The following is a 27,325-nucleotide window of genomic DNA, read 5'->3' on the forward strand; positions in this document are numbered from 1 at the left end:
AATTCATTTCCTTAAGGATTAAAGATTGTGCCTCTAGCTACTCAACTCTGTCTCGAGAAATGTGAACTATTGCTTCACTAGAACAAGGGCACTATTATTGCTTAATTTAAAACACAGCCTTCTCAGTTCATTTAAATGAAGACCCGAAGAATCAGGAGACCTCCTTAGCCAGCAAACTGTGTCACTCTGACATTTAAGCCATCTTCAAACTCAATATCTAATTTTTTAGTAAAAATAATAATAATAATAATATTAACAATGGTAAGAAATAAAAAATGAAGAACTTAGGAGTAAAAGTAACAGACTCTAAACTCATCCCTCGATCCAAAAATTGGGTAATCTGTTTTACTTTTATTCTAGATTTCACATCTCTTTAAATTTAGACTATGATGTTTATTTCTTGATTAACTAATGTTGGCCCTATCATCAGAAAGGGAAGCGAATGCACCATTTGCTATTTCTGGTTCTATTTGCTATGCTACATTTTAAATTCTTGCGCTTCGATTTTCTTTTCAACATTTGATAGAAATCTCAGTTCCTCCAGTTAATGACATGAAGCGAATGGCGTTTTGACCCCTCCTCCCATCGGACACTCCTCTTCACTTTCCCAAATATCACCATCTGCCCTTCTTCACACACAACCAGAGCCAAGTTACCTCCTGTGACCACAATTCACTCCTCTCTTTTTCACGTGGCAAGGTATGCAAGTATTATTTATTCAGTGCTGAATAAATGGATGGACGACAGCACCAGAATCAGATGTCAGATGTCAGTTTCCTCAAAGGAAAGGAAGCTGTCACTAGTGTTGAGGTCAAGCTTTCCTCCCCTTCTCTCCCTGTGGTGTGATTCATGCTTAGCCCGTGACTTCTGTTTCCCTTGAAGTCTCTCACGGCCTTTCTTTTTCCTGACATCATTTAACTTTACTGGAGTCCTGACCTCTTAAACGACCAATCGTGCTTTGTATTAAGTCAGGACCCTGTCCTTGTTCAGACTCCTCTTCCTGCTTACCTGTCATGTCTAGGCCTGCTCTACGGTCGACTCCCCTCCATTGCTACACTGCATGCTCTGTCTGACCTGGGGGACCATGCTTTCCTCTTAGAGTCAAGGCACAGATTCATCTCTTAAGACCCTTGACAGCAGCGCTGACATCCAGACAGATCTGCTTCCCTTTGAGGGTGGCTGTTCAGCTCCCCACTCTACCCCAGGCATCCTGGAAGACGTTAGTCTGTATAAAAGCCATTATCAATACCTAAGTTCTATACAGCCTCACTGTAGACAACTATAGGCACCATAATAGACACCATATATAGTATATATAATAAACCCTATTTAGCCCCCTCCCACTGCTTTTTATGCTGCCAGCTCTCATTGTGTGCACCATGAGAGCACGCGGGCATGTGGCTGTTGTTGTTTGGCCTTTCCTACCTCTGTAAGAACCCTTCATGGCCATCTCCTACTCAGTGAGTATCAGTCACTGACTAACCATACTTTTGTAAGCTTCCATTGTATCGTGGCTACTACCCCAGAGTCCCCTGAAGCTGAAAACCGTCCAAGAGAGAACCTAGAGGTTCATCTGGCACCAGTCAGATAGACACATCAAAATCAAGTGTGGTCGTACTTAGAGGGACCGCCCCGCCCGTGGGGTGCAAGAAGACTCCAGGGTCGCATCCTGATGCTCACTCATGGTCTGGGGGGGGGGGGGACAACAAGAAAACAAAGCTCACACTGCGTGCAGTCTCTCCCAGAAGGTCCAGCTCACCGGGTCAAGGAGCTAGAGGCACTCTTGACAGGCAATGATGCTTGCTCTGCTATTGGTCACACTTCCTCTAGGATGCACAAAATCATTATGGAAAGAACAGCCTCGTTAGCCATCAGTCACTAATGTCTGGGGCAACAAAGAAAACGAAGAGATAGCTCTCTGCTGCGTCCACTCCAAGCAAAATATAGAGGCTTTTGGTCTGTTAACAGCTAAACTTTGCATAGAAGGAAAGATAATGCCTTCTGGCCCACGTGAATTGTGGCTCCTCGTTCCCAGGCCCTCCCCTATGCTGTTATTTCTGGTTTGGGGGAAGGGGTTGTTACAGAGCAGATCATCCTCTTCCTTGAAGCAGGCCCTTCTCGAGGGGGATCCAAACTTCACCAGGTTCTTCCCTGTTTGGGGACCAGATCCCACGTGCTTCTGCCTGTTTGGTAATTCTGCAGCCTTGGTAGGGTTAGGGGAGCCTGGGACAAACCTGGACAACCAGTTTGCTATCCCAGACCACGGGTGGTAGTATGCTCATTTTGTGTAGAGCAGGCTGGCCTTCAAACTCAGAGCTCCGCCTGCCTCAGCCTCCGGAGTGCTGGGATTAAAGGCGTGCGCCATCACCATCACCCAGCAACACACTCATTTTGTAAGGAACTGGGTCATCCAGACTCTTTCCTCCAGGCCTAAGGTCAAAGTCTTTCTCACAGGGAATGCACATCAAACATTTAAATGAATGCAAGTGATAATGTATTTTAAACCAACATCTATATGAAGCTCTTATGAACGCAGATGAAATAGTCAATTGAGACCATTTGATGGATCAGTAACTTATATAAACATTTAAAACCTTATTATGCTTTTCATTTGTGGATACTTTTATTACTTTTATTTATATCTTATGAGCTAATTCTATTCGGAGCTTGGACATCACTTCAGAGAGTGCTGTCTAGTCCAATTTCCTAGAACCGTTTATATTCAAGACTTACAATTATGGGGTCAAAGCTAGGGGAATTTGTACTATAAGCCAAATCTGAATGTCAGCCGCCTACTCCTTCGAGTCCATTCTGAGGTACTCGTTTTGATATGAAATGTTTCAAAACCACAGCTAACTTCTACACAATAAACAATTAAAAATGATTGGGGTGTTTGGGGTAATGCATTCATTACAAACAGAACTTCCTAATTCAAAGGAAAGCAATCTGGATGATGAGCGTGTCACACGGACAAATAATCCCAGCACTTAGGAAGCTGAGGCAGGAGGATCTTGAATTATGAATTCGAGGTCAGCCTGAGAGATTCTCCTAAAGAGAACAATTTTGTAGGACCTGGAGCAGAAAAATAACATATAAAAGCATAAATAATATAATATATATAAATAAATATATGTAATAAATATATAACTTCATAAAAATTCTGCATGCTATTCAAGGGCAAAAGAAAAACAACTTTCTAAGGCCTTCCTATGAGCTCTCCATGTATGGACAAGCATGCTAGGAGGGTGGGGCAGGGGGGACATAGGCCAGTGCTTCACATAGGCCACACTGTGCTGAGATCATTTCAGGGCAATCTGTCCCCTGTAATAGTTCTGCTCCTAGGCCTTACCATGGCTGGGCTGTATGCCAAGATTTCACCAGGGTAGGCCTTGCTCACGCCTGTTGCCCGAAAGCCCAACACCTACTCTCTCTCCCCACCCCAGCCCCCTTTTATTTCACTTAAAATAAAAAAGTCCCAGGTTGAAGACTAGTGATGGCCAGCACAGCCTCGGATGTAAAGCTGGCTGGGACACGCCCCACGCAACACCTATTCCACAGTGGGCACCATGCCCATGTCACACTGTGTGATGGTGGCACTTGGCTGTGGGTTCACAAGTACTGGAGAGCTAGCTTTGCCCTGGAGTCCTGTGACCAGCTATCCTCATGACCGGCCTACCCAAGGGTGATTTGTCTAGTCACCAAAGCTCCATGGACCTTACAAGTAACCCTCTTCCCCACAGCTGGGGCTCTTCAGGAGTCCAGCAACAGAAGGGCCAGTGGCTAACAAGAATGGCCCTCCTTCCTCACCAAGCCCTGGCCACCGTCAGTATATACACGAGCCTAATCAGACAAATGGGGGACTCTGCTTTTACTCACCTCTCTATGATTACTTTACCCCTAATCCCCCACCGCCTTTCTCACCCAGGGAGAAGTGAAGGAGCCACCCTAAAGCTTGCTCGGTGCCATCTGTTGGACTCACACCTCACATTAGGCTTCCCAGCCACTCTACATACTTTTAACTAAACTTTTACTTTTGGTTAAACTCTTTTTAACTTTAATAACTGGTTTTATTAACGTTTTCATACATATGTCATATTTCCTATCCCTATTGCTAGGTCCCTTCCCTCCCCGAAAAATAGTCCCTTTCCTGCTTTCACATATTATGTAATTGTGCGTTCATATACATACGTTCATTAATATGCATGTACATATTTACACACTTTAAAAAAAAAATCTAGATTCCACATTTCTTATTTTTAAAAGGGCTACAAAAATCATTATTTCTCCCATTCTGGTGACTACTTGGAGGTGTGAACTCAGCTCCCCCAGGAAGATATCTCCATCAGCACAGAGCTATGCTCAGCAAACATTATTCCATCTAGTTTGTCCTATTTTATCAGTCCTAAGAAATCATTTCAAAACAACTAAATGGGAACCAAAGGCATACATATTGGCAAAACTTGAGTTTTTCCACCAGGGAAAAGTCATTGCTGCTCTCAACTACAGCATGGTGACCACTGTTGATAGATATGGCACACAGACCTGACCTAACCCCGTCGCCGTCCTTGGCAGGGGTCAGGCTACCGTGAAGATTCAAGGAGACACCGGGTTGGCTGGGCGTGTTTTCTCCAGGGCTGTAACAAGTTACCGGGAGTGCAGCGGCCTGAAACACACTATTCACTAAGCTGCCCACTGTCTTCACCTGGCCCACTCTCCCCCACTCTGAAGGACCTTCCCTGAAATCCCAGAGCCCATCGGGGTCCTTTTCCTAACTGAAGGCAGCCGATCCGAAAGTCTTTAACAGTCCACATTCACAGTCTTGGTGAGTTGGGGTACAGACACAGTAGGGATCGGTCTACGGACCTCAGCAGGAAGTCTAAGATGGCCCCTTTCTCAGATTCACATTGAGTTCTGGCCGGATACCACGAACTTGAAGTGTGCTAACGACCTTGATTGAAAAAGCATTTTGGGTTAAGTACTTCCAGCGGGCAGGCTTCAGGTTGATCCTTTCCTTCTCTATGTGGGCTTGCCGACCCACATAGAGCCAACCGCCCTCTACTATAGCAGCTCGGGACCTGCGCACCGGCTCCCCTCTCTCCTGTATCCTCCAGGCCTGTGCTGAACGCATTCCCGTGCCTGCCTCTTGGTTCTCATTGACCTTAAGCCATGAGTGCCCCTCATTCCTGTGTCCCCACAGCTGAACATCTGGTATACAAAGGCCGCTCAGTGAATAGCAAACTAACCCAACTAAGTTACACAATTCAGACAAAGTCCAGTTTTAATAACTCCCAGACCTAACACCCTGAGGAACCTTTACGAGACTGTAAAGGATTCCCCTTCACAAGGATGGCTTTCCGTCTAGATCATATATAACTGGTTATGTGACTATGTTTAAGTACTGCGGTGGGGGTAGGGAGGCTCTTCACTGTCTCAGAACTGGGCAGAGCAGGCCTGCTACAGGCAATTGTACATAGTACAGAGTACACAGTACATAGAAGTAGCAAGGCCTGCTCCACATTTTTGGTTTTAACTATGCCAAGTTAATTTTTCTCCCCCACCCCCACAATATGTCCAAAACAGAACTCCGCTGCTCCAGTCCTCCAATGCTGTTCCTGGGGTGATAAAGGCATACTATCTACCCAGGCCTCGGGACAACAGCGAGGGGTCAGTGTTGACTCACTTCCCCTCACATCAGTACATGTTGCATTTTACTCAGCATTTGGCCCCCTCTCAGCGGCTGCTTCGCTAGGACAAGGATCAGAGCTACCATCAGGTCATAGCTGGGCTACTGCAGAATGATTTGAAGAGGTCAGTTTGCCTCACCTTTGCCCTACCCCAGCTCAGCACCCACAGAGAAGCCCTGTTCTTCCTACACCTAGTCCTATAATATCACTGCTTTCCACAGGGGCTTCAAGAAGGCACACGGTCCTTTATCTGCACTTCCAGCCCCATGGGCCTGAGGTGAACACTCCTTCCTGTAGACCTTAGTCCTATGTAACCTCCTCCATCTTCTTTCGCACTGCAGTCTCTGCAATGGCCTTCTTCAGCTGACAATATTCTAGCCTTAGATTTTGAGAGTTGCACTGTGTCCTTTGGGTAGCCCAGGGCAACCCCTCCTCAGAGGATCCCTCCTTCCTGGCTCTGGCCAGTCTCTCCCCACCCCTACACACCCCCACACTACATCTTCCTGTTGAATTAATCATTCTAACCTTCCCAGTGGCTGAGAGGCTGCCAGCCGTCTTTCCTCTACTAGAATGCCATTGGTTCTATGATGCAGGAACTCTTGCCTCCCCCCCCCCCAATACAACACTTAGGGTGGCCCTGAGCACTTCCTTGGCATCCAGGATGAATGCCGGTACATCCTCCTCAAGCATCCCTATATTTTTCTGGGTATGGCTGTCAGAAAGCCTAAATAATGCACAAACTACCCACAGGTGTGGAACATTTGAGACAAGCTAAGATGCATTTATTCTAAGACGTATTTATTTGTGTGCAGTTTGTATGTACATCTGCACACCAGAAGAGAGCATCAGACAGGTGTGGTCTGCCACATATGTGCTGGGTGGGAACTGAACTCAGGACCTTTGGAAGACCAGTGAGTGCTCTTAGCCACTGAGCCATCTCTCCAGCCCCCAAATACCTCTTATCTGAGTATCTCTATGTATCCACCGCCATCTTCCAGATAAAGAACCCAAGACTCAGACATTCCGGACATGGGTAGGCCTTCCAGCCCTAGGCACTTCCTTTCCATACAACTGGGAGCTCTTCCTCCATGATGGACACACCTTGCCATCCAGCCCTGGCACTCTGCTCTTGTCAGTTCCTCGGCACACCCTAGAGCGAAGCCCTGCCTGTTTCCTGATATCCAGCACTCCCTAATATGCACAGAGAGAAAGCTCCTTCTCCGCCCCCCCCTCAGGCTGCAGCTCCTGGCCTGGCCTGTTAGCTTGGCTTCCACACTCACCTTCTCAAAGTGAACTTTGCTGGGCCAGAACCTCTCCCTCCTCAACTGAACTATCACCTCCTTGAGGGCAGGAATCTGGGTCCAGTTTTTAATAACCCCTAGGGCCAAAACAACAATTAACATAATAATAATAAAAAAGAAAGTCCTTTTTACTTGGTTAACTGGCTGATCCAGTTGGGTGAGTATGAGCTAAAACTTGTGGTGGAGCAAATCTGTCTACCTCGAGCACGTTTTCACGTTTACAGAGAAGCTGATAACAGAGCTAAACTACAAGCTCTGTTCAAAACACCAGAAACCTCCCACGGTGAACAGCATGCCCATCCTCCAAGTCCGGGCAGGAAGCTATCACTGAACTAATGATACAAACTACCCCGTTCCATGCAAGTGGCATCCTGCTCTGAACCCAGTGGCCACTGTCAGTACCTCCGCCTTCACTAATGTGGACTCGGTCACATGGCTGGGTAAGTGACAACACGGAGCTGTGCCCAGTACTCCTAGCGCTAAGATCTTGGGCTGAACCACTCAATCCCTAGTCTACCTTTTGCTAGGTTTGAGAGAATCACACAAAAACCCCAATTAACCATTTTTAAAGAATATTTATTTATAGGAGATGATTATAATTAAGGCCTACTAAGTGCTTTATGCTCATCAGGAGCCCCAAGAAATTACTTGTTGTCTTTAACTAGATCACAAGACCAGTAATTTGGCTGTGGCCTTTTGAAAAATTCTTGCAAGAGCCTTTTCCCCTGCCTCTCTGAGAAAGCATGCTGGAACTAGCCCCAGGTGCCAGTGACCACGGAACGCGTGTGCCAGCTACGCCTGCGGGTTCTGGTTCCTACCTGACCCGTGCAGGTTCCTACAGGCGTGCCTCTGACTAACAGCAATGGAGTTCAGGCAAAAAAGGGTCATCCAAGGCCAGACCCGTTTGTATTAACTATAACACCCGACTCCTGCAGCTCAGAAACCTCTACCCCGAATGGGCCAGGGGTGAGCGTCAGACCACAACCACTGACTCACAATTAAACACAGTGTTGGGGCAAGTGGTCAAATTCAAATGGAAGAGGGGCTGGGTACAGGGTTCTGCTTCTACCCCTGCACATAAAAAAGTCAGAAAATCCTCTGGCCATATTTAAAGTGGTCAAGAATTCCACTTTGACTCAACACAAACTCAACAGTATAAGTATAAATGGAAAACCAGCTCATTTAAAAAATAAACTGATTTGCTGAGAGGTGTTCCCAGCTGACAAAGCAACCCAGAATGGCAAGACACCATCCAAGCAAGAGTTACAATAAAAACGCTGTCCTCTGGAATCAAAAAAGGGAGACAGGAAAGTTCCCAGTTGCAAGAACTGTCTCCAGGCAATGCTGGGATTTGAGATTCACAAAGTGGCTGCCAGAGCTTGTCAAATGTGGAATTCAGTCATGTCCTACACTTGCAAGCGATTGGATGTCTGACTTTTCAGTTGACAAATCACATTTGTCCTTTACACAAGTACAGTCTAAATTTTCCTTCCAAGGAACCACACCGGAAAGCTATATACGCTGGACCTGTGACCTTCATTCACTCTTGATGCATGGTGGTTGCCTAGCAAACTTCTGCTAAGGGACTATTTACTTTATAATTACTCATCATCTTTAATATTTTATGTCCAAGTACGTAATAAGCAGAAAATTTTTATATATGCTAATACATAGGAGCGATACAATTGGTGTCAATCAAGTTTCTTAGTAGATGCTGCTGGCAAATAGCTCATATTTCACTTGCAAAGGAAAAAATGCCGACATTTAATCTTTTTTTTTTCTTTTCAGTAAAATGTTGTTAATAAAAACCAGGAAGAGATAAAGTATATCTAACACCCTCACACCCAGCTGAGTGCCAATACCCACTTCACTACCTTTTAGAAGCTTAGGAAATCCAAATTTTTCAGTGTTTTAAAAAGGAAATTAATAGGATCACATAGCTTGTTTTCTAACTGCGATAACTGAAGCAGTAAGGTTAGCAGCTGTGCCAGGGGCCTCCGGCCCATGCCAAGGGCAGGTTCCCTCCTTTTCCATGTTAAAAGCCTTTTAGCTGGGCATTTGACAGCCCAAAGGACAACTTCTCCAAGCCCCCCTTTCCCACTGGACACACCGCCCCTAGTCCTGCTGAATGAGGAGTCTGTGGCTGCTTCTGAGAACTTTCCTTCAGAGGTGGTTTGGTGGACATGGGCCCATAGCTCTGTTCTTCATTTCTTTCGTCCCCTGCCCAGAACATCCATGATGCCATCTTGGATAACAAGGCTGAGGCTCCCATGGAGGAATGGTTGGATAATAAGTCCCAACACCAGGGACCAGATATCCAAGCTCTGGTAGGCCAGGAAGGCACCAAGCAAAATGCAAAACCCAAAGAGGGTTTTTTTTAGAATTTTTCCTTTTTTTCCATACTGGGTATCAGGCCTGTAAACAGTAGGCAAATGCTTCACAACAATGCTACTCCCCAGCTGGGCCTTTTTATTTCTCTTAAACCTAGATTTAGAAGTAGAATACTGTGAAGAGAAACATGAACAAATTTAAACTCTACGAAAACCAAACCAAGTACATAAACAATTACATTATTTAATACTCTACTGCACTTAGATATTTACAAAATATTTAGGGGCCAGAGTGATTTGGGAACCAGTTACGTGGCCCAGAGGCTAGATATATCCCCTTTAGTTGCTGGGTGGTAGGAGTTGGGGTTTACTATGCAAAGAGTAGACACGGCACTTAAGAGGGACACTCAGGCTGTCTGGAGCAATGGTTACCAGAATGGAAAGAACTCTTGTATGTTCACACCTGGTACCACTCACTCATATGTCCTGGGTTAGCTGTCTGTGGGTCTGTTATTATGGAGATAATGTGCTTCAGGCCTATAATAGCTACTATTTTCAGAAACCCTGCACCTTGTCATCTGTACCGTAACAGCCAGGTATAGCAAGACCATAATCAGAAATAGCAAGGGAGCTCCAGGAGCATATGGACTCTGTTAGCTAGGTATCAACACGGATGGGATGACATGGTCTAAACGCTTTAGAAGGTGCTTAATGATCATGTGTGATAATGCCTAATCACACTTTGGAGGGCCACACTTGCAATACAAGAACCCATGGGGACAAACCACATCCAAACCATTTTTTTTCTTAAACACAGGAAACTGGTGAACAATGGCCACCTCTAGGACCAGCAGGGTAACTGACTATACACCAAGCATAGGAGTCTGACTTTCACTTTACAAACTCTTTGCACCGTACAACTCTAACAAATTAAAAAATGTGATTTGAGACGCACTGCCAGTCAACAGTCACAGGAGTGGCTGGAAATCTTGCAATGAAAATAGCGCAGGCCACCGAGCTAAACCTTGTAATTGCATAAGGCAAGCTTACACATGTTATCTCCATAGCGTCAGCTACACGAAAGAAAGTCAAAGATTAATTTTTATGGCCCTCCCCAGAGGCATGACAACCCACTAAGAGCACAAACGCGCACACCTACTCTGCACAGGCACTGTGCTGACAACCTGGCCCTAACAATGAAGTGCACACGTAAAGCACAGTTTGAAAGATACCGAGAAAACAAATGCCGGTGCTCTGAGAGACAGATATCTTGATGGTGTACCGAGGTTAAGAAAAGAACTCAGAAAAGACTGAGGCCCCCAACACCGCCCCGGGGTGGGGGCAGCTCAACTGTGGATGAATGAACACTCAACACAAGCTCCTCCTCTTCCACTTCCCCCTTACAGGAGAGTCAGACAATTTGAGGAGCTAAGGCTTGGTGAGTACTTCTCTGTCGGGGTTCTAAAGCTTTCTTTGGAAACTATGGCTACTGCCATAGTTTACTACTGCCATAGAGTGTCATCACTCCCCACTGGAGGAGCTGAGTTTACCGAGCAGGGGGTGAGTCAGCGCCTGAGTCACAGGCTTCACCTTTCATCTAATCTAAAGCAATTCGGGGAGGGGAGGGGAGAGGAGGGAAGGGTTCCCCAATCAGGAAGTGTGAGGACAACAGGACACATCTAAGCCTCCCTCCTAAGAACTGCCTGTCACCTCCACACTCTGGAGGAGAGAGAGGTTTATTGGGACTTGGACCAATCTGCTTAAACATACAGTGACATTTCATAAAGACAGAGGCTGAGCGTACCCCTGCTCAGGACAGAGGGGGGGGGACAGGAGCCCGAGTGGGAAGTACAATACGGACAACACCGAATGTGAAGGGGATTGTGGCAATAGTTCTGTCTGTCAGGAGCAAGATCAATGGCTTCGAGACATCTTAAGTGCCCACATCTTCATCTATAAAACAAGGGCCCAACTTCACCCACATCTTGTGCAGAAGGTAAATAATTTTAACAGTAACAAAACTCCCCCAAATTCATGTACAAGATGTACAAGAAGTCACCTGGGTCTTGTACCTTGGGCTTCAATGGGTCTTAAGCTACATTTTCATTTCTGAAGATTAACAAGTATTCTGTTCCAAGTTAAGGCTCTAAGGAAATACAGAAAAGCCCACTGTCTTCAGAGGCCTCACATTTCGGAACCCTCAATGTTTTTCCTGACAGATTCCAAACAGCTTCTGAGAAATCAGCTCTTGAAGAACCGGTGGACAGAAAAAAAGAACTACAGAAAGCTCATTTCAGGTAATAAATGAACACAGCCTGAAGGAAGCAGGGTGGGGCTGGTGAGTAAGAAAAGCATTTGCTAGACAATCTAAAGATGGCTTTATTGAGGGGCAGCTGCTGGTACAATTGTCAATCCCTGGATAAATAGGTACTTTCCCTCGACTCTTGACCCCTAACTGCATCTGGCGTGCAACTAAAGGTACTCTCAGTTTCATTTTAAAGCCACCAAGAGCTAGAAAGGCGTAATAGCAAGATACGTGCAACCAGCTAAGATGGCCAGGCTTTTTATCAATGTCATTTTCGCAACCAGCTAAGATGGCCAGGCTTTTTATCAATGTCATTTTCTCTTTCACAAGATAAAAATTTGTTAAGATAAAAATCTTCTAATTAGTCAGAGGATGCCAGGTTCCTCTACAGAAGGGGCCAAGGTACACAACTGGCGACTTCAACCAGAACCTTTAATCAGCTTGGCAAAACATGTTGTAAAGTATGAGACTGAATTCCAAGTTCTACTATAAATGCACTGCCAATACATTACATACAGTAGCAGATGATGGGCAATCCAAAACCCTGTACTGAATTAATGTTTAGCTTGCTGATACCTTATGGTCATCTGTCATAAATGTCACAGAACAAGAAGTGCCGGGGCGGGGAAGCTGGGAGATGGCTCAGTGGGTAAAGTGCTTGCTGTACATCATGAGGACCCGAGCCCCAAAACCCAGCACTCACATAAAAACCAGGCTCTGTGCATTCCGGTAACACCAGCAGAGGCGTGGACTGGAGACGGACAGGTCCTGGTGGCGGCTTGCTGGTCTAGATTAAACAGTGAACTCCGGGTTCAGTAAGACCTTGACCCAAAGCATAAGGTGGGGCGGAACAGAAGACACTCATGTCAAACGTCTGTTCTCTACACATATCTGCACATACCCATACACCATGCGGGCACGAATTCTAAAGATCTGGTCACCCTGTTCCTATTTTCTAAGAGTCACAGATGTAGATGAGGAATTACATCAAAGCAAAGAGCCCTGGGAATACTTAGTTGAGGACATACTATTAGACTTGAACCAAAAGTCAACAACGGGCCTCGCTTTCTCCAGGATCACCGAGTAAGGGTGACCATATCCGCACAGGACACATTTCAGAGTACTTTTCACAGACAAGGGATTTAGCCAGGACAGGCGGGCAGTGTTCTCTTCTGCACAAACACTGCACACTAACAGAGACGGACCAGTGTGAATCTGAGGAATCCCGAGACTCAGCAGAAAGTGCTGTGGCCACTCGGAATTCTGCCAATCATCGGGGGATAGGGAGGGCTGCCTGGGTGTCTGCGATTGGTTCTAGGCCAGCATGTGGAGAAGTTCTAAGAACTAAGATGTTACTCTACAGGCATGATTAATTCTGAAGATTGGCTCTTCCATCAGAAGGCAGGCAGGTAGGTGGCTATGGCAGTGGGTCAGGTGGGCAAGGCCTCAGGCACCTGACAGCAGGACTCATGCTACTCAGGGGATTTTGCAGAGGTGGGGGGTAGAGGGGAGGGGAAGGTGGGGGAAGGAAGGGTGTTCTCAGTCTTCTGTCTTCAGAGAAAGATTAGATTAATCAATGCTTCTCAAACCAATGACCCAATGACAAGGACAGGTGAACATGTACGGATGGCAGACAAAAGTAACTGTCCAAAGTCTGGAAATATCATGGAGAGCTTCATGTTTTACACTAAAATTCACCTACTCCATCCTGAGCTCTATTGATACTGGCTGTGAAGAGTAAAAACCAACAAACCACCACGCCACCTTAGGAAGCTGTTCCACATTCTGTGTCATACCCGGGAGAATGGATGCCAACATCCTGATTATTCATGTTCATGTAATGTGAAGATACTATTTCCTTTTGAATCACTAAAGGCTCATGCCTCTTATTTCGATGAAGAGACTGAAAATGACAGAAAGAGCCCAGGAGTGGTAGCACATGCCTTTAATCCCAGAATTCAGGAGGCAGAGGCAGGCAGCTCTCTGAGTTTGAGGCCAGCCTGATCTACAGAGCAAGGACAGTCAGGGCTACACAGGAAAACCCTGTCTTGGAAAAAAAAAAAAAAAAAGAAAGAAAGAAAATGAAAGTAGGACAGAAGGGCTGGTGTGTCCTCATTTTCCTCCTCTCTGACAATTCAGCAAGGTCATTTTAAAACAACAGCACAAACATAGTCCATGACACCAGGGCAGGGAGGTTTTTAATACTCTAGGCACCGATGAGTGTGGGCTGAATCTTACAAACCAGGTCGTGAAGCTCAGGCAGCAAGGCCTGGCCACACACGGTCACCGTCCTCACTGCCATGGTACATGCCTCCCATCGCACACCTTGGTGCTACCTCAGCTTGAAGGAACCATGGCAGAGTGCACAGGCCAGACAGTGCCAGACACTGGCTGCAGCTACCACTCAGGGAAGTTCTCGATATGCCTCAGATGAGTACTGTAGGAACTCAGCACGATAAAAGCTGTGCTCCGGTGTAGCTCAAACACAACCTAAGGAAATGAAGACCTGAGAACATTCTTAATGTATTCCTATTTTCTCTGTCTTTCAAGTCCTATATTCCCATCATGCGGACAGTGTGATGCTTTCCATCTGCCTGTGAACTCTTCTCGACTCTGGCCATAGTCCTACACAGAGCAGTATACCTTTAACCCAATCCCCAACCCCCTCCCCCCAAGGGACTACATCTATACATCTGTGAGAAGGCTGTTGCTTGTTGCTTACTGGACAGGACAGGCTCACACTCCTAGAGGCAGGATGGCTCAAACTACAACCACAATTGATTGATTGATGAGGACAAGTCAACAGATACCAACAGAAGGTCAAGGATCGAGGATGGAATCCATGTCCATCAGCCTCTACAATGTGGTCTTACTCTTATCAGTGTCCTAATTTGCCTTTGATACTGCCGTGCTAAAGACTGTGGCCAAAAGCAACTGGGTGGGGAAGGGGCTTGTTTCGGTTTGGGGTGGTAGTCCATAATACAGGGCAGGGACCTGGAGACAGGAACTAAAGCAGAAGCCACGGAGGAAGAAGGCGTGCCCAACCTGCTTTCCTCTACAAATGAGGACCACCTGGCCACAGTTCCAGTGAGCTGGACCCTCCCTCACCGATCATTAATCCAGAAACTGTCCTCCAGAATTGCCTGTAGGCCAGTATGACGGAGGCAACTCCTCAACTGAGGTTGTTCTTCCTAGCTAAGTCTAGGTCCGTGTCGAGTTGACAAAAACCACCCAACACAGCAGGCAAACTTCCATGTAGGCGTTGGGTAACCGGGCTCACAAACCAGGCTGAGAGATCCCAAGCCCTCCACCAGGACCCCTCTCCACCTGCCTGCTCCTGTGCCTCTCATTCTCCTTTCCTTCCTTACTACAATGAGCCACTGGTGTTCCAACTCCCCCAAGCACAGAGCACTGGCGCCCTGCTGGCAGCCATCACAAAACCTGCCCTCCTGTGAGTTAACTTTGCTTTTCTTCTGAATCCTCCTCAAACCTGCTCACTATAATTTTTCAAGACGAAACAAACAAACAAACAAACAAACATCCTCTGATGCCATGCCCCTGAGGCCACTGGGCTCTGCTCCCCTGCACAACAAACTGGTAACTCTCCTCACCTCTCACAACTGCTCTAGCCAGCCACCACCCAGACCCTCCACCTGCCCTTCAGTCATTCAACTGCCTCCCATAACTGCATGTGCTTGGCTAGAAATCTCAAACCCAACATGTCTAATAAAACCAACTGACCCTCCAGTCCATCCCTCTCACCATCCTCCCCACAGCTTTATACAACCTCACCCTCTAAACTGCTCATGAACCTGCGATATAATCTCTGTCTCTTACATACCATCCACATGAAATCCTGTTGACTCTACTTTCAGCTTACAGCCAGAATTCAACAACTTGGGTTTGTTTGTTTTCCTTGCTATGGAACTCAAGCTGATTGCAAACTCAACAATCCTTCTGCCTCAGCCTGCTGAGTGCTAGGATTATAGGCGTGTGGCACCCTGCTCAGCTCCAGCTGTCTCTGTCTCACTGATACTAGCCTGGTCCAAACTGTCATCTTTTATGTATTAATACAGACCCCACCTAATTAGTATTATTTCTTCTGATTTTTTTGTTTTTATTTTTGTTGTTTTGAATCAGGGTCTCTCTATGTAGCCCAGGCTCCCCTTGAACTACACAGATGCTCATGTCTCAAACTCTAGAGAGCTGGGATTACAGGTGTATGAAGCCACACCCTTCGGTATCACTATCTTTATTTGTGCTTTCACTTAGACCACACTCAAGGTAGCAGCCAGCGTTACCATTTCAAACCTACCGTCAGAACGCTAAATGGCTTCCTGCTTCACAAAAGAGTAAACTGATTCCTAAAGCCCCCAGATGGGCTTCCACGCAGACTAGTGGCCCCTGGCTTTTTCTACACATGCCAGACATGTGCCCCTCTCTGCCTTTGTTCTCCTCCCCACCCCCACAGTCTTCCTGGAACATCAGCTTCTCAGAGTTGTTAGGCCTGGCTGACCTACTGCCAACCATTCCCTCCCGTATCCCCACTCCTGACCCCGTTTCTCCACTTTATTGTTTATTGCCACCTACCACTGAACACTACTTTCGTTGTCTATTGTTTGTCTTTTCCATCAGAAGATACACGGGGACTCTTGTCGATTTTATTTGCTGTAGCAACTCCATCCCTAGAACAGTGCCGGAAACACTCTGCAGTGTGCAGTGACAATGGTCAATGGACCACAGCTACAGAAAAACCAGCATGAGTTAGCTATGAGCCCTCTGACAGGTCCTAAGCATAGTCCATCCTCACGTTCAAATGAGGATTAGAAATCCCTACATCTTTTAGACTGAATCAGAAAACAAATGAGAATCAATGTGTGTGTGTGAGAGAGAGGGAAAGGGAGACAGACCAACGTCTCTCCTGCTTGCCTCCTGGGAACATCCTCTGAGGAGCAGGATGCCTCTCCGATCCCACAATTCTATTTCAGCAGCCACCTAGGCCCTTTCTAAACACAGTACAAGTATTTGAAAGGGCTTTTCTTTCTAACCAGCCTTATCTCACAGGAATCTGAGATGACCTTACCATGTCCTTGGTATCAGGATGCCTCTCAGCTATCTGAGAGGTGTTCTGCTGACCTTTGGACTATCTATTTCTGGAAACACTTCTGCTGCTGAGCCCCTAGAAGGGCTCAGAAGGGTTCAGACCCATCTCTGTATTTCCATGCTCACAGAAGGCCTCTTCATCAGCCCTACTAGTACAGTCTGGATTGTAAAGGGCCAACAGCCCAAATCTCTTTCTCCTCTCTTCAGTCTCTTGGAGGTTTTGGAGAATTGCTTCAACACCTTCATTCTACAGAAACAAGCACCGTACTCCCTATTAGCAGTAGGTTAGGCCAACCTGTGGCAGATCCTGTTAGCAGCAGAGAGGCGTCACCTCAGCAAAAAGGATGAACAGAGTTCTCAGACCTGCCCCGCCCCTCATTCCACACACCTGCCTGTCATTCCTGCGACCGAGGGCTTCTATTTCATGTTCTATCGTGATGAGTTAGAAGAACCATAAAGACTGATCTTAATCGAAGACAGCGTGTCGTGAAGAGAAGGGCGAAGCTGGTACTTGCCTGAGGAGACTTTAGGTTAGCGACATCCCACCCACCCCGCCCCCGGGTCTGAAGTGCTTATCATGTCCGCCTGACACCGAGGCACACAGATAATCAAGACAATCCAAATGAACAGGCTTGTCAACAAGAAGAAACCATGGCGACCTGTGCATGAGCAAGCAAAGCAAGCAGATTTGGCAAATAGGCAATGCCTTGCAATTCCTTTAGTGCCTAGTCTCCGTGTCTCTGACCCACATACCCTTCTCAAATTTCTTAAGGATTGCTTTTCCTTTTACCCTCTGATGCTTGGAAATTGAATTTCTCTAAAGTGCTCTTCTTATATTGTATTCAATATGGGGTTGTTTGTTTCTTTTAAAGTTTCAGATTGTAGGACATGAAAAATATAGCCACCTGGATGATTAATAAGCATGGAAACAGTCCTCCTGGTCCCGTATCACCTGCTCTGGCCCTCTGCACATGCCTTTAATGGTACTCTCCCCATCCCCTTAAACTCAGAAGTTTTCTTTCTTAACTCCTTTAGAAGTTTTCTAAAAACAAACAAACCAAAAACAAAAAGAAAGAGAGTTTAATCATTAGTCTTTTTGCCATGTGAAGGTTTAGAAACAGCTTTTGTTAGTTAGGGATTTAACGACATGACCAGAGATTCAAACACTAGAACACAGCATGAAGGTGAGGTGGGCAGGTCTGCTCCCACAAAACCCGCTGTCCAATCAACACTTCAGCGCAGGATCACCAGGTTGATTTTGTCTATCTTGCCTTATTTATCTAAACAGAAGAGCCAGACAGCAGCAGATGAAATGCAGGCTATCCCATCCTGCAACTCGGCAGACAGGGACTGAGTCGGATACCGGGTCCATCTACCTGCCCCAGTTGGTAGCCCATTCATAATTAGCCTCTCAGTTAGTTCTAAGAGATCGCTGCTCGCAAACACCAAACGCCAGGTTGACAAGCCTCAGCAAATGCTGCTTCCTCACCTTCCCACCGAGGCTTCCTTCAACCTTGGGTTGACAACAATTAGATGCAATTTCTGCAGGAGTTCCTTCCTAGCAAACATTAATGATGAATGAAGGACTTTGAAACATAAATCAGCTCTGGCAAAGAAGAGTGTAAACAGCTCAGGCCCCCCCACCCCAAACAGGGAGGGGGCTTTCACAGTCAGAGGTCTTACAATCCAGGCCATCAACAGCTGGCAATCCTTACTTAATGAGCCCACCCCCTGTTGCTGCCCAATAACACCCTCCAAGGGTGTTCTCTGCAGTCAATCATCTGGCTGTGCAGGAGCCCTCCATGCCCTCCCATTCTTCTCCTAGGAATCCTGGGACCGCACAGGAACATGACTTCACAGCTCCAAGGTATCTCTTCTGAGACGAGCAGTCCACTACATGGTGGCTGCTGCATGGAAGGAAAGGGAAGCAAACATGGCCGCACTAGCCAAGCCAAAGCCAAAAAAAAAAAAAAAAGGGATGCACACTCACCCCAGAAGAGGTGAAATTAAGACCTGCCATGCTCACCTCTCACAACCTGGGTTTCCAGGTTCATTCAACAAACACAAAGCGAAAATTTCCTCTGGCCAGAACTAGGCTAAGTCGCCCAAAATGATCCTCACAATTACAGGAAAGAAACGGACAGAGGCTGAAAATCCAACACGAGGCCTTGGAAAGCAAAGGACAGGACGGGATATGAGTCCAGCCGGCCCGAGGCTCTCTTCTTTCCCTCTACCTCACAAACCACCTTCAGATAAAGAAAGGAAGTGTCTCTAGCTCAAACCCATAGTTCTGGGCGAGTAGAATCTGGGGTCACACGTGCGGAAATCAAGGCCGCTGATCTGGGACAATCCCATGAGATTGATTTGTATAGAGTTACCCTGAAGACCAGACATTTAAAAACCTCTACGTTCCTTCCAGATTTAAAGTTATTTCATTCTAGGGCTGTACCCAAACCCAAGGGGGAAGAACGGGGCTGGCCACAAACTCCACACTCTCACATCATGGAGTCCTCCCCACCCATCTCGTAGTCTGAAGACAGTGTCACCAACCCCAAGACAGCCAAGACTTACATGACCCCAAGACTTACACGTCTCTTCGAATCACACCTGTAGCTTCCCTTTCCCAGGGGACTGCAGACCCCGAGGCCTGGGCGAGGAATGGCAAAGCAGACTGCTCCGTCTGTCTACCTTTAGCTCATAGAGTTGATTTCACAAGTTAAGCTGAGTGTAAGAGTTGAGCCTCTTGTATCTGGAAGGCACAGCTAGGTGCTCTCTGGCAAAGAGAGGCCTAAGGTCGCTGCCCTCACAGAACCTATAACCCAGTTAGAGATTACATCACCCCCTGAAGATGAATAAAGCTTAAACCTCAAGAGCTGCCATACCTGTGCTGCCCACATTCAAGGGATGAAGAAATTGCTCTAGGGTAGGACAGTTCTTAGGATTGGAAGGTGGTTTTTCAAGATGTGCTGACTCAGCATAAACCAGTAGTCCGCACACACTGGCTAAGCAAATAATAGTAGCTTTTGTTTTAGCCCCACTGTTCCTAATTAAAATGCAGAATTCCTTTGCCATATTGGTCACGGAAATATGTCAAACCCAGGTCCTTAGGTCCACATACCAGAGAATTCCAGTTTACTTCCCAACTGTAAAAACTTAAAACAGTAACGTATTGTTCCTAATATTTCCTCTAAGCTTCCTTGCCTAGTGTGGTTTCTTCTCCCCACTTTTGGGATTCAAGGTGACGCAGTAGTCCTCAGAAGCTGGCCTGAGCCACAGGGCACTCTATTGGAGCGAATGAATGCAAGTGTGCATCCTCTGACCCCTGGCTAGAGACAGGCACATCATCTGGCTGTTAGAAGGAGCTTGAGCCAGAGCCAGTTGGAGTAAGGGTAAATAGGAAGAGAGGCCATGTACTGATCCCTAAACAGCTAGCCCTGACCTATATGGGAGGCAGTTCCATGAATCAACACACTATAATACACTTCCAGAACTCAGCAGCTTGCCAGTTTCTCCACATCTGAAGGACATCTCTGCTGTTTCCTCTTACAAAGAGCATAAACACAAGCCAGAAATACCACCTTCAGATCCAGATTTTGACTAAGATTCTGCTCAAGTAGCTATAAGACTTTGGGTTAGACCTTTCACAGCCTTTGGCTTCGTCTCTCCATCTCTAAAGGGGACAAATGGACCAGCTGACCTCTCGTCACAGCACAAGGTGAAGTCAAACCAACAACCAGCAGCAGGAGAGAACAGAAGTAACAGTAACCCCGGGGAGCTCATGGAAAACAGCGAGGAAAGCGAGCGACCAAAGGAACAACCCAAAGGAAGAAAATGAAGACCAGGAGTGGACCTCTCTCCACGAATGCGCCTCCTCCTAGGTTCTGCCTGTGATCATTGTACATCCACACCTTCCCAGAAGAGCTGAGTGAGTCACAGGATTTACCCACCACCATCATCACCACGTACCTTCCACCTTCAGGGATGACTCAACCCCCCTCCCCCAGGAGACGGAAGATTAAGGTGCTCATGCCTTAATCCCCAACCTCAGCCACTCGGCTGTCTGCCTAATAATCTCTGGGAGTCTAACATAATTTAGCTCCTGGAAACCTGGGTGGAGTTTGAAGTACCTAATCCAATGTAACAGCCCCCAAAGCTTCAGCAATACCCAGTGTGTTTTCGGCTCTCACAGATGCAGTATTATTTCCTGTAAAATCTTAACTAAAAGTATTACTGACTATATAGAGAGAGCACTATAGTAAGTTTAAATTACAAAAACAAGCAAACAAAAAGCCTTATGGCAGATTTTCTGTAACTGCATTTATCTGATATCGCCCACGTATCTGCCTCAAAGTCATCCAGCTGTTCAGAAAGCTGACTTCTGCAATGAAGCTGAGGCTGAGCAAAGTTAAGTTGTTGTGGAGTTCATAAATGTGACTTGAGAGTCTAGGGTACTGATTTAAAACCAGAGCCTCCGTTTTCAGTGTGCAGCAGTCTTAGGATCACAAAATGATCACAACACCTGTTAGTGAGCGGCACCTAACGTAGTAGGGCCACAGTTTCTACTTCCATCAACCTTTTCCATTTAACCAGCAGGTGTCCACGCTGGGCGCACACTGAGCAGTGTTACCAGTCCTTTTAATACTCACAACGGCCCAAAGAAACAGAAGAAACATCTCCACTGTTCAGGCGAGAGAATCACAGCTCAAGCAGACGAACAGCTGCTTAAATGGCCAAGAAAACTAAGTTCAGCTTTCTACCCCCTTCCCCCCAGCCCAGGTCCCGAAGATGTTCCCACTGAGTTTGGAAACTGAGTCCCATCGGTCTCAGTGGCTCTGTCACTCACACCCAGGGACCTTTAGGTAAAAGGAAGCCATGTGTACACAGGCAGTGTGAGCCACCTCTCCTGGGAGGATCGTGCTTCTCTTGAGCCTGGGGTACTTTATGACAAGCTCGTGGGCGCACAGCCGCCTGGGATACAGTTTCTGCCTCTGGGTTCCAGGCGGTGACACAGGATCTGTGGATCTCTGACCAGCCTCTAAGGCAGTGCTTCTCTAAAGCTTGCGACCCTTTAATACAGTCCCTCCTGTTACGGTGACCCCAACCATAAAGTTATTTCGTGCTACTCCATAACTGATTTTGCTACCGTCATGAATCGTAACGTAAATCTCTGATACGCAGGATATCCGATACGGAACCCCTGTGAGGGGGTCGGCTGACCCCGCAGTCATGACACAGAGGTTGAGAAACACTTTTCTGTGGAGGTTTTAGAAAGGCACCAGGTGTCTTTGTCCCGGGAGGGCCCTCGAAGCTGTAACAGCAGGGAAGCCCAGCCGTAGCGACAAGTTTTAGCAGGCCCAAGGCTTAATGACAACAGAGATTCCTGGCTAGAGGCGCAATCTGAAATCTCCATCCCAAGGACATTTCTTGCCCCAGTTATTCGCCATCACAGTGTCTGCTTGGACATGTCTGTCCAGGAAGCCAGTCTCTGTGGTGCCCTGTACAGGGAGAATGCCAAGGGGAAGAAGGAATGCCACTTATCCACCCATCATCACTTCTATACTTAAAAGTTCAAGTCCTCCATGCGGGCAAATGTGTGTCTGGCGCGTGAAACGTCATCCGTTGAGTTAACAAAAACCCAACTTTCATTTCATGTTTACAGCTTGCCAACAATTATTTTTAAGAGAAACCAGAGGCTGCTCGGAACCGCAGCCTCAGAGCCCCCTCCCTGCCATCCCACCCACTGTAAATTTCTCTGCTTCCCCCAGCAGGTGTTATCAGAAAAATCCGACCTTGAGATTCTAAAGTCCACAATATGCACGAAAACCTAAGTTGCTAAATAGCTGAAATCAGGGTTTTCTCCAGTTTAAAACCATACCGGCCTCTCCTTTCCCCTTGGCTGCACTCTCTTCTCTCCGGTCTGTTGGTCCTAGAAGGACCTGGGTTCAACTCAAGGCCCAGAGGGGAGGAGGGCCTTTTGTTTTCAGAATGAGCTCCGGGAGCATAGATCAAGAATGCGGCCCCACTGTGACGGAGGCGACTAAGCTCCAGAAAATCTTCCCCAATCAAAAGAACTGGGTCATGTGGGCGCCAACACTGTTTAAAAGGGAGAGCGGGTCGCTCGCTCCTGGAAGAAGCGCTTGTGGGGGTGACTGTCACTCCCGAACCTTCTTTCCTAAGTCCCTGGAGCGCTAGGCTCTAACTCCTCTGTGGGGCCCGCCCGCCCCAGTCCTGGGGCCCAAGGATTCTTGCGTGTTGCGGAGCGATCAGGGAGCTGGGAGAGGGAGCTAGCACACTACTCGGAGAAGCCTGTTTTCACAGCTGAGCTAGTCCTGAGGAACAGGTGCTTTTTAAAGAAGCATGTGAAAAAGTATGTCCTGCGGGAGAGCCAGCACTCCGGAGAGAGTCACACAGGACCAGGAAAAGTGGCTTCCCAACTTCCGCGGGGCGCGCGAGCCAGGGAGGGGACAGGACGGTCGGAGAGCTGGAGAAAGGCCTGGATCTCCCGGGAAGACTTCCCACAAGCCTTCGTCCCACCCCTGTCCCCAGGCGCACACGTGAGGCTCAGCAAAGCGTGCCACCTGCCGGGGTCCTTGCAAAATAAACCCAGGGAGGAGAGCCGCGGAAAGCACTCCGGGGAGAGGAGAGAGAAAGTCTCCCGGGACCGGGCCTGGGGTCTGTCCAGCGGCGGGAGGCGCCGGGCGCAGGGCGTGGAGGGCGCGGCGGGCCGAGTCTCCCAAGCCCCGGCCCGGGGAAGTGCTAGCGGGCAGGACTGGGCAGGGCAGGGCAGGGCCGGGCCGGGCAGGGCTGGCCCGCGGATGGGCTCCGTGCACGCGGGCCGGGCGGCCGCAGGGCGCGCCCTCGCTGCCCCCGGCGCGGCGCGGAGCCCCGGTGGGAACGGGGAAGAGTCGGGGGAACTCACAGCCGCTTGTCCTCCGGCTGCAGCTGCCAGTGCATGGCGAGCGAGAAGCCGAAGAGGCTCCCGGGATCCCCCGATTTCCGGATCACGTTGTCCTCGCGGGTGTCCAGGTTGAAGGCTGCGCCCAGCCGGGCCAGGAGCCCGGCGGACAGGTAGAGCAGGCACAGCTGGCCCGCGACCGCCATGGGCGCGCGCGACCGGCGGGGACCCCGACCTGCTGCTGCTGCTGCAGCGGCGGCGGCGGCCGCCGTGCGCGCGGGCTCGGGGCCGGGCTGCCTGGCGCGCCTCTGCGGCCACTCGGCCTCGCTCGGCCCCTGCGCGCAGCCCCACCCCCGGCCGGCTCGCGCTCTCCCTCGTCCGGCAGCTCCCCCGCGCCCGGACCCGGCAGCCGCTCAATGAGCCCGTTGTTCTCTGGAGACTCCCGGGCGTTTTATCAAGCGACCAGGGCGCCGGCCCCGCCCCGCCCCGCCCCGCCCCTCCCGAGGCCCGGCCCACCACGGGCACCTTCCCCGCCGGCCCCGCCCCGCCGCGGCCCTCCCGCCGTCCCCTCCACCTGCCCGGAAGCGACCCGGAGCTCCGGAATGCTAAGCAGTTGTCTTCTTACCTGACACCGAAGTGCGGGCCCGCGCCGTCTGAAGCCCGCACTTCTCCCAGCTCTCGGCCGAAGGGCAAAGAGGGACTTGGCTTATCTGTTCTCCAGGCTGTTCGAGACGCGCCTAACCGCTTTGGGGGATGGATGGATGCTGCATGCTTGCTGGCCAGAGACTCAAGCGTTGCACTGTCACGCACGTCGATAGTGCTGTACAGGTTAAAAATATAGTAGTCTGTTTCATTGAATCGAAGAAGAAGAAGAGAAAAAGAAAAGAAGAAGAAGCAGAGAAAGAAAGAAACTCAGCCTTGCTGGGCAGAACCCCCAGGTTCAACTCTTCTCCCCTCTCTTACCCCAAATGTCCCGGCCTTGTTAGAACTGCCTAGTAGAGACAGCTAGAGGTCCCTGTGGGTGGCCTGAAGGCTTGTGCCTCCCCGGTACGTGGTGGGACTTCCAGGGAGGTGTTGGCTTTTGAGGCATCCTTATTTTCAAACAGGAAAACTTGTTTCAGGGACGCTCAGAATTTGAGAACAAAACAAGGTACATTTTAATGCCCCGTTTTTATTGCTCGCTGACATTTAACATCTTTTTTCCCCCTTATGAATATAGGCACTAAACCACAAAGGCAGGAGAATATGTATCAGTAGAAAATACTGTTTTCTCCGGGACATTTGGTTGTTGGGGATGTTTCAAGTCACAGTTGTTAGTAGGTAACCCCTCTGCTAGATCTTGCTGTGTGCCAATAAGAAAGCAAAATTGTTAACTTTTTGACATATTTTGATATAATCGGTTTTCTTCTTTAAAAAACATGTATGTTATGCATGGGGTCTTGGTTTTCAGTAATTTGCTGAGGGGGCTTTGTTCTACTCTGTCTCCTATCGCCGTAATAAAATATTCTGGCCAAAAAGCAACGCAAGGGTTTCTTTTATCGCACGTTTCCAGGTAATTGTCCATCATGAAGGGGACTTGGGACAGGAACCTGGAGCAGAGACTGTGGATAAAAGCTGCTCACTGATGTGCTCCCTCTGGCTGGGTTGAGCCAGCTCCCTTACACAACCCAGGACCACAACTGCCTAGGGCTGGGTGACACCCACAGTGGGCAGCACACTCCTGAAGCAGGACAGGGGCCTTTCTTTGGAACCTACCATCTATGCATTGCAAATGAAAGCAGCGTGCAGTCCCCGGGGAGACCCAAGGCATCCTTCTACATCTGTACCAAGAGAACAGCTGGAGCTGCTCGGGAAAGCTGTGTGAGCATCACATGGTCCTCACAGGTGGCAGCAGCTGCCAGAGTGAGTCCCCAGCAGATGTCCCACTTCTCACCAATCCATAATTTCGGTCAAATCTAGCCCACGGCGGGGTGTAATGGATCTAAATGCAGATGATCCTGAAGATCGCACAGCTTGAACAAACACATCTGGACGACGCTGAAAAACTGTTGGTGTGATTTTTAATGCATGTTAGGCACAGCCTTTCTCTTCTTTCATACTTAGCACCCACTATCCCAGAGCGAGACGGGGTTCCAATTAGTGATGGTTGAACAAAATCAATCTCGCTGAAAGGTAGTTCCCAGCCAGGAGGCAGGGCTGTAGCTGCCGTGCTGCTGAAACTGGTGAGGAAAGCTGTGGCCCTGAAACTCCCCAAGCCCAGCAGCCCCACCCTGTACCTGTTTCATGGACCCATCAGTTTCCACTCCAAGCCTGGCACTGCAACTGCTCCCTCTGATTGGTCATCCTCAAGTCATAATAGCCACTGGTCGTTCTGAGCATCCCTCCTCCTTCTAACACTAACTCCAGTCTATGGAGCGTTCACCGATTTCTCCCTTAGACATGTTTGGCAAGTGATACATGGATGAGTGTTGTCACCTTCTTCATTTCAAACCCCAATTCTCCTCAAGTTGACATTCAAGTTACATTAAATTCAAATATCAGGAGTGCATGGTGCTACGAAATCGAGTGATACTCGAAGAGATGAAACTCGGCATGATGGAAGAAGGAGAGACTTGTTTTGGAATATGCCTGTATCGGTCGAAAAACAGTCAGCCATGTGCCAGTCTCCTACCTGTGTCCTGTGTCCTGCCTGGGAGGCCAGACATGCCTGCTGTTGAGTCCAACTCCTAACAGAACCTCTCTGATGATTGCCATTACTTCCCTCGGAAGTCACAAGGCTGGCCTTGAACTCCATAGATAGTTGAGGGTGACCTTGAACTTCTCATCCTCCTGACTCCACCTCCAAGTGCTTCAGTTACAGGTGTGTGTCACTATTTCAAGCTTGTCTTCCTTCCTTTCTTTCTTTCTTTTTGGTTTTGGTTTGTCAAGGTAAGGTTTCTCCATGTAGCCCTGGCTATCCTGGAACTTAGCCTATAGGCCAGGCTGGCCTCAAACTCAGAGATCCTGCCTCCCAAGTGCTGGGATTAAAGGCATGTGACACCACCACCTGGCTTATTCCCAGTTTTTTAGTAGGTTTGAGACTCAATTATTATTTCCATTCCAAGACTGCGTTGGATATTTTTACAGAAGTGTATACAAAAGTAGAAGTTAAAAGGTTGTTCTGTACCCTCTGAGCATATTGAAGTCTCTGGGGCCAAAGGAATGAATTAAATTAATTCATTTAATTTTAAGTTAAGACCCTTGACAATATGAGGTAAAAACATAGGGAGGGAAACACACAGTTTTAGCGGGAGAGAAGTTGAGGCAGGAAGGTCTGTCACCGATCACTAATGCATGCAGGAGGAAGAGTGCCCAGGCCACAGGTAGTTCTGAGTTAGAGAAGAGAGCTGGCTGAGAAAAAGAGATGGAGACAGACAGGGATAGACAGACAGCTGGAGACAGACCGGGGTGGTGGGCTGAGAATGTAAACAGGATGACGAAGGCTTGCTAACCATCCAGGTCAGTGCGTGCGTGCATGCGTGTGTGTGTGTGTGTGTGTGTGTGTGTGTGTGTGTACATGTCTACAGAAAACATGCACGTTGCAAGAAGGCACTCTGAAAATTTAGTTACCTGAAAAAAAAAAAAAAACAAAAAACGATTTTGCTTAAAGGAAGGCTCAGGAGGATTTCTATGAGTTGGAGGGAAGCCTGGGCTACATAGCATAAGGA

The 27,325-nt window shown here is 48.1% G+C and overlaps 1 protein-coding gene across 3 annotated transcripts in view; it reads right to left on the reverse strand.

Annotated features, from left to right (window-relative positions):
- The window catches only part of Itga6 (integrin subunit alpha 6), a 68,100-nt gene extending 44,072 nt beyond the window's left edge, over positions 1–24,028 (reverse strand). For 2 of the 3 annotated variants that reach the window (XM_055600117.1, XM_055600118.1), the window contains exon 1: positions 23,643–23,878. In XM_055600117.1, coding sequence (XP_055456092.1) covers positions 23,643–23,824 — 182 coding nt within the window. In that variant the 5' untranslated portion in view covers positions 23,825–23,878. Of the gene's footprint in view, positions 1–23,642 lie in introns of all 3 variants that reach the window. The other variant, XM_055600119.1, reaches the window with a different exon arrangement.
- Positions 24,029–27,325: the final 3,297 nt, after the last annotated feature.

The sequence above is a fragment of the Psammomys obesus genome, unplaced genomic scaffold (assembly GCF_907164565.1).
Source record: "Psammomys obesus unplaced genomic scaffold, mPsaObe1.curated_primary_1811, whole genome shotgun sequence".
Taxonomy (NCBI): Eukaryota; Metazoa; Chordata; class Mammalia; order Rodentia; family Muridae; genus Psammomys; species Psammomys obesus.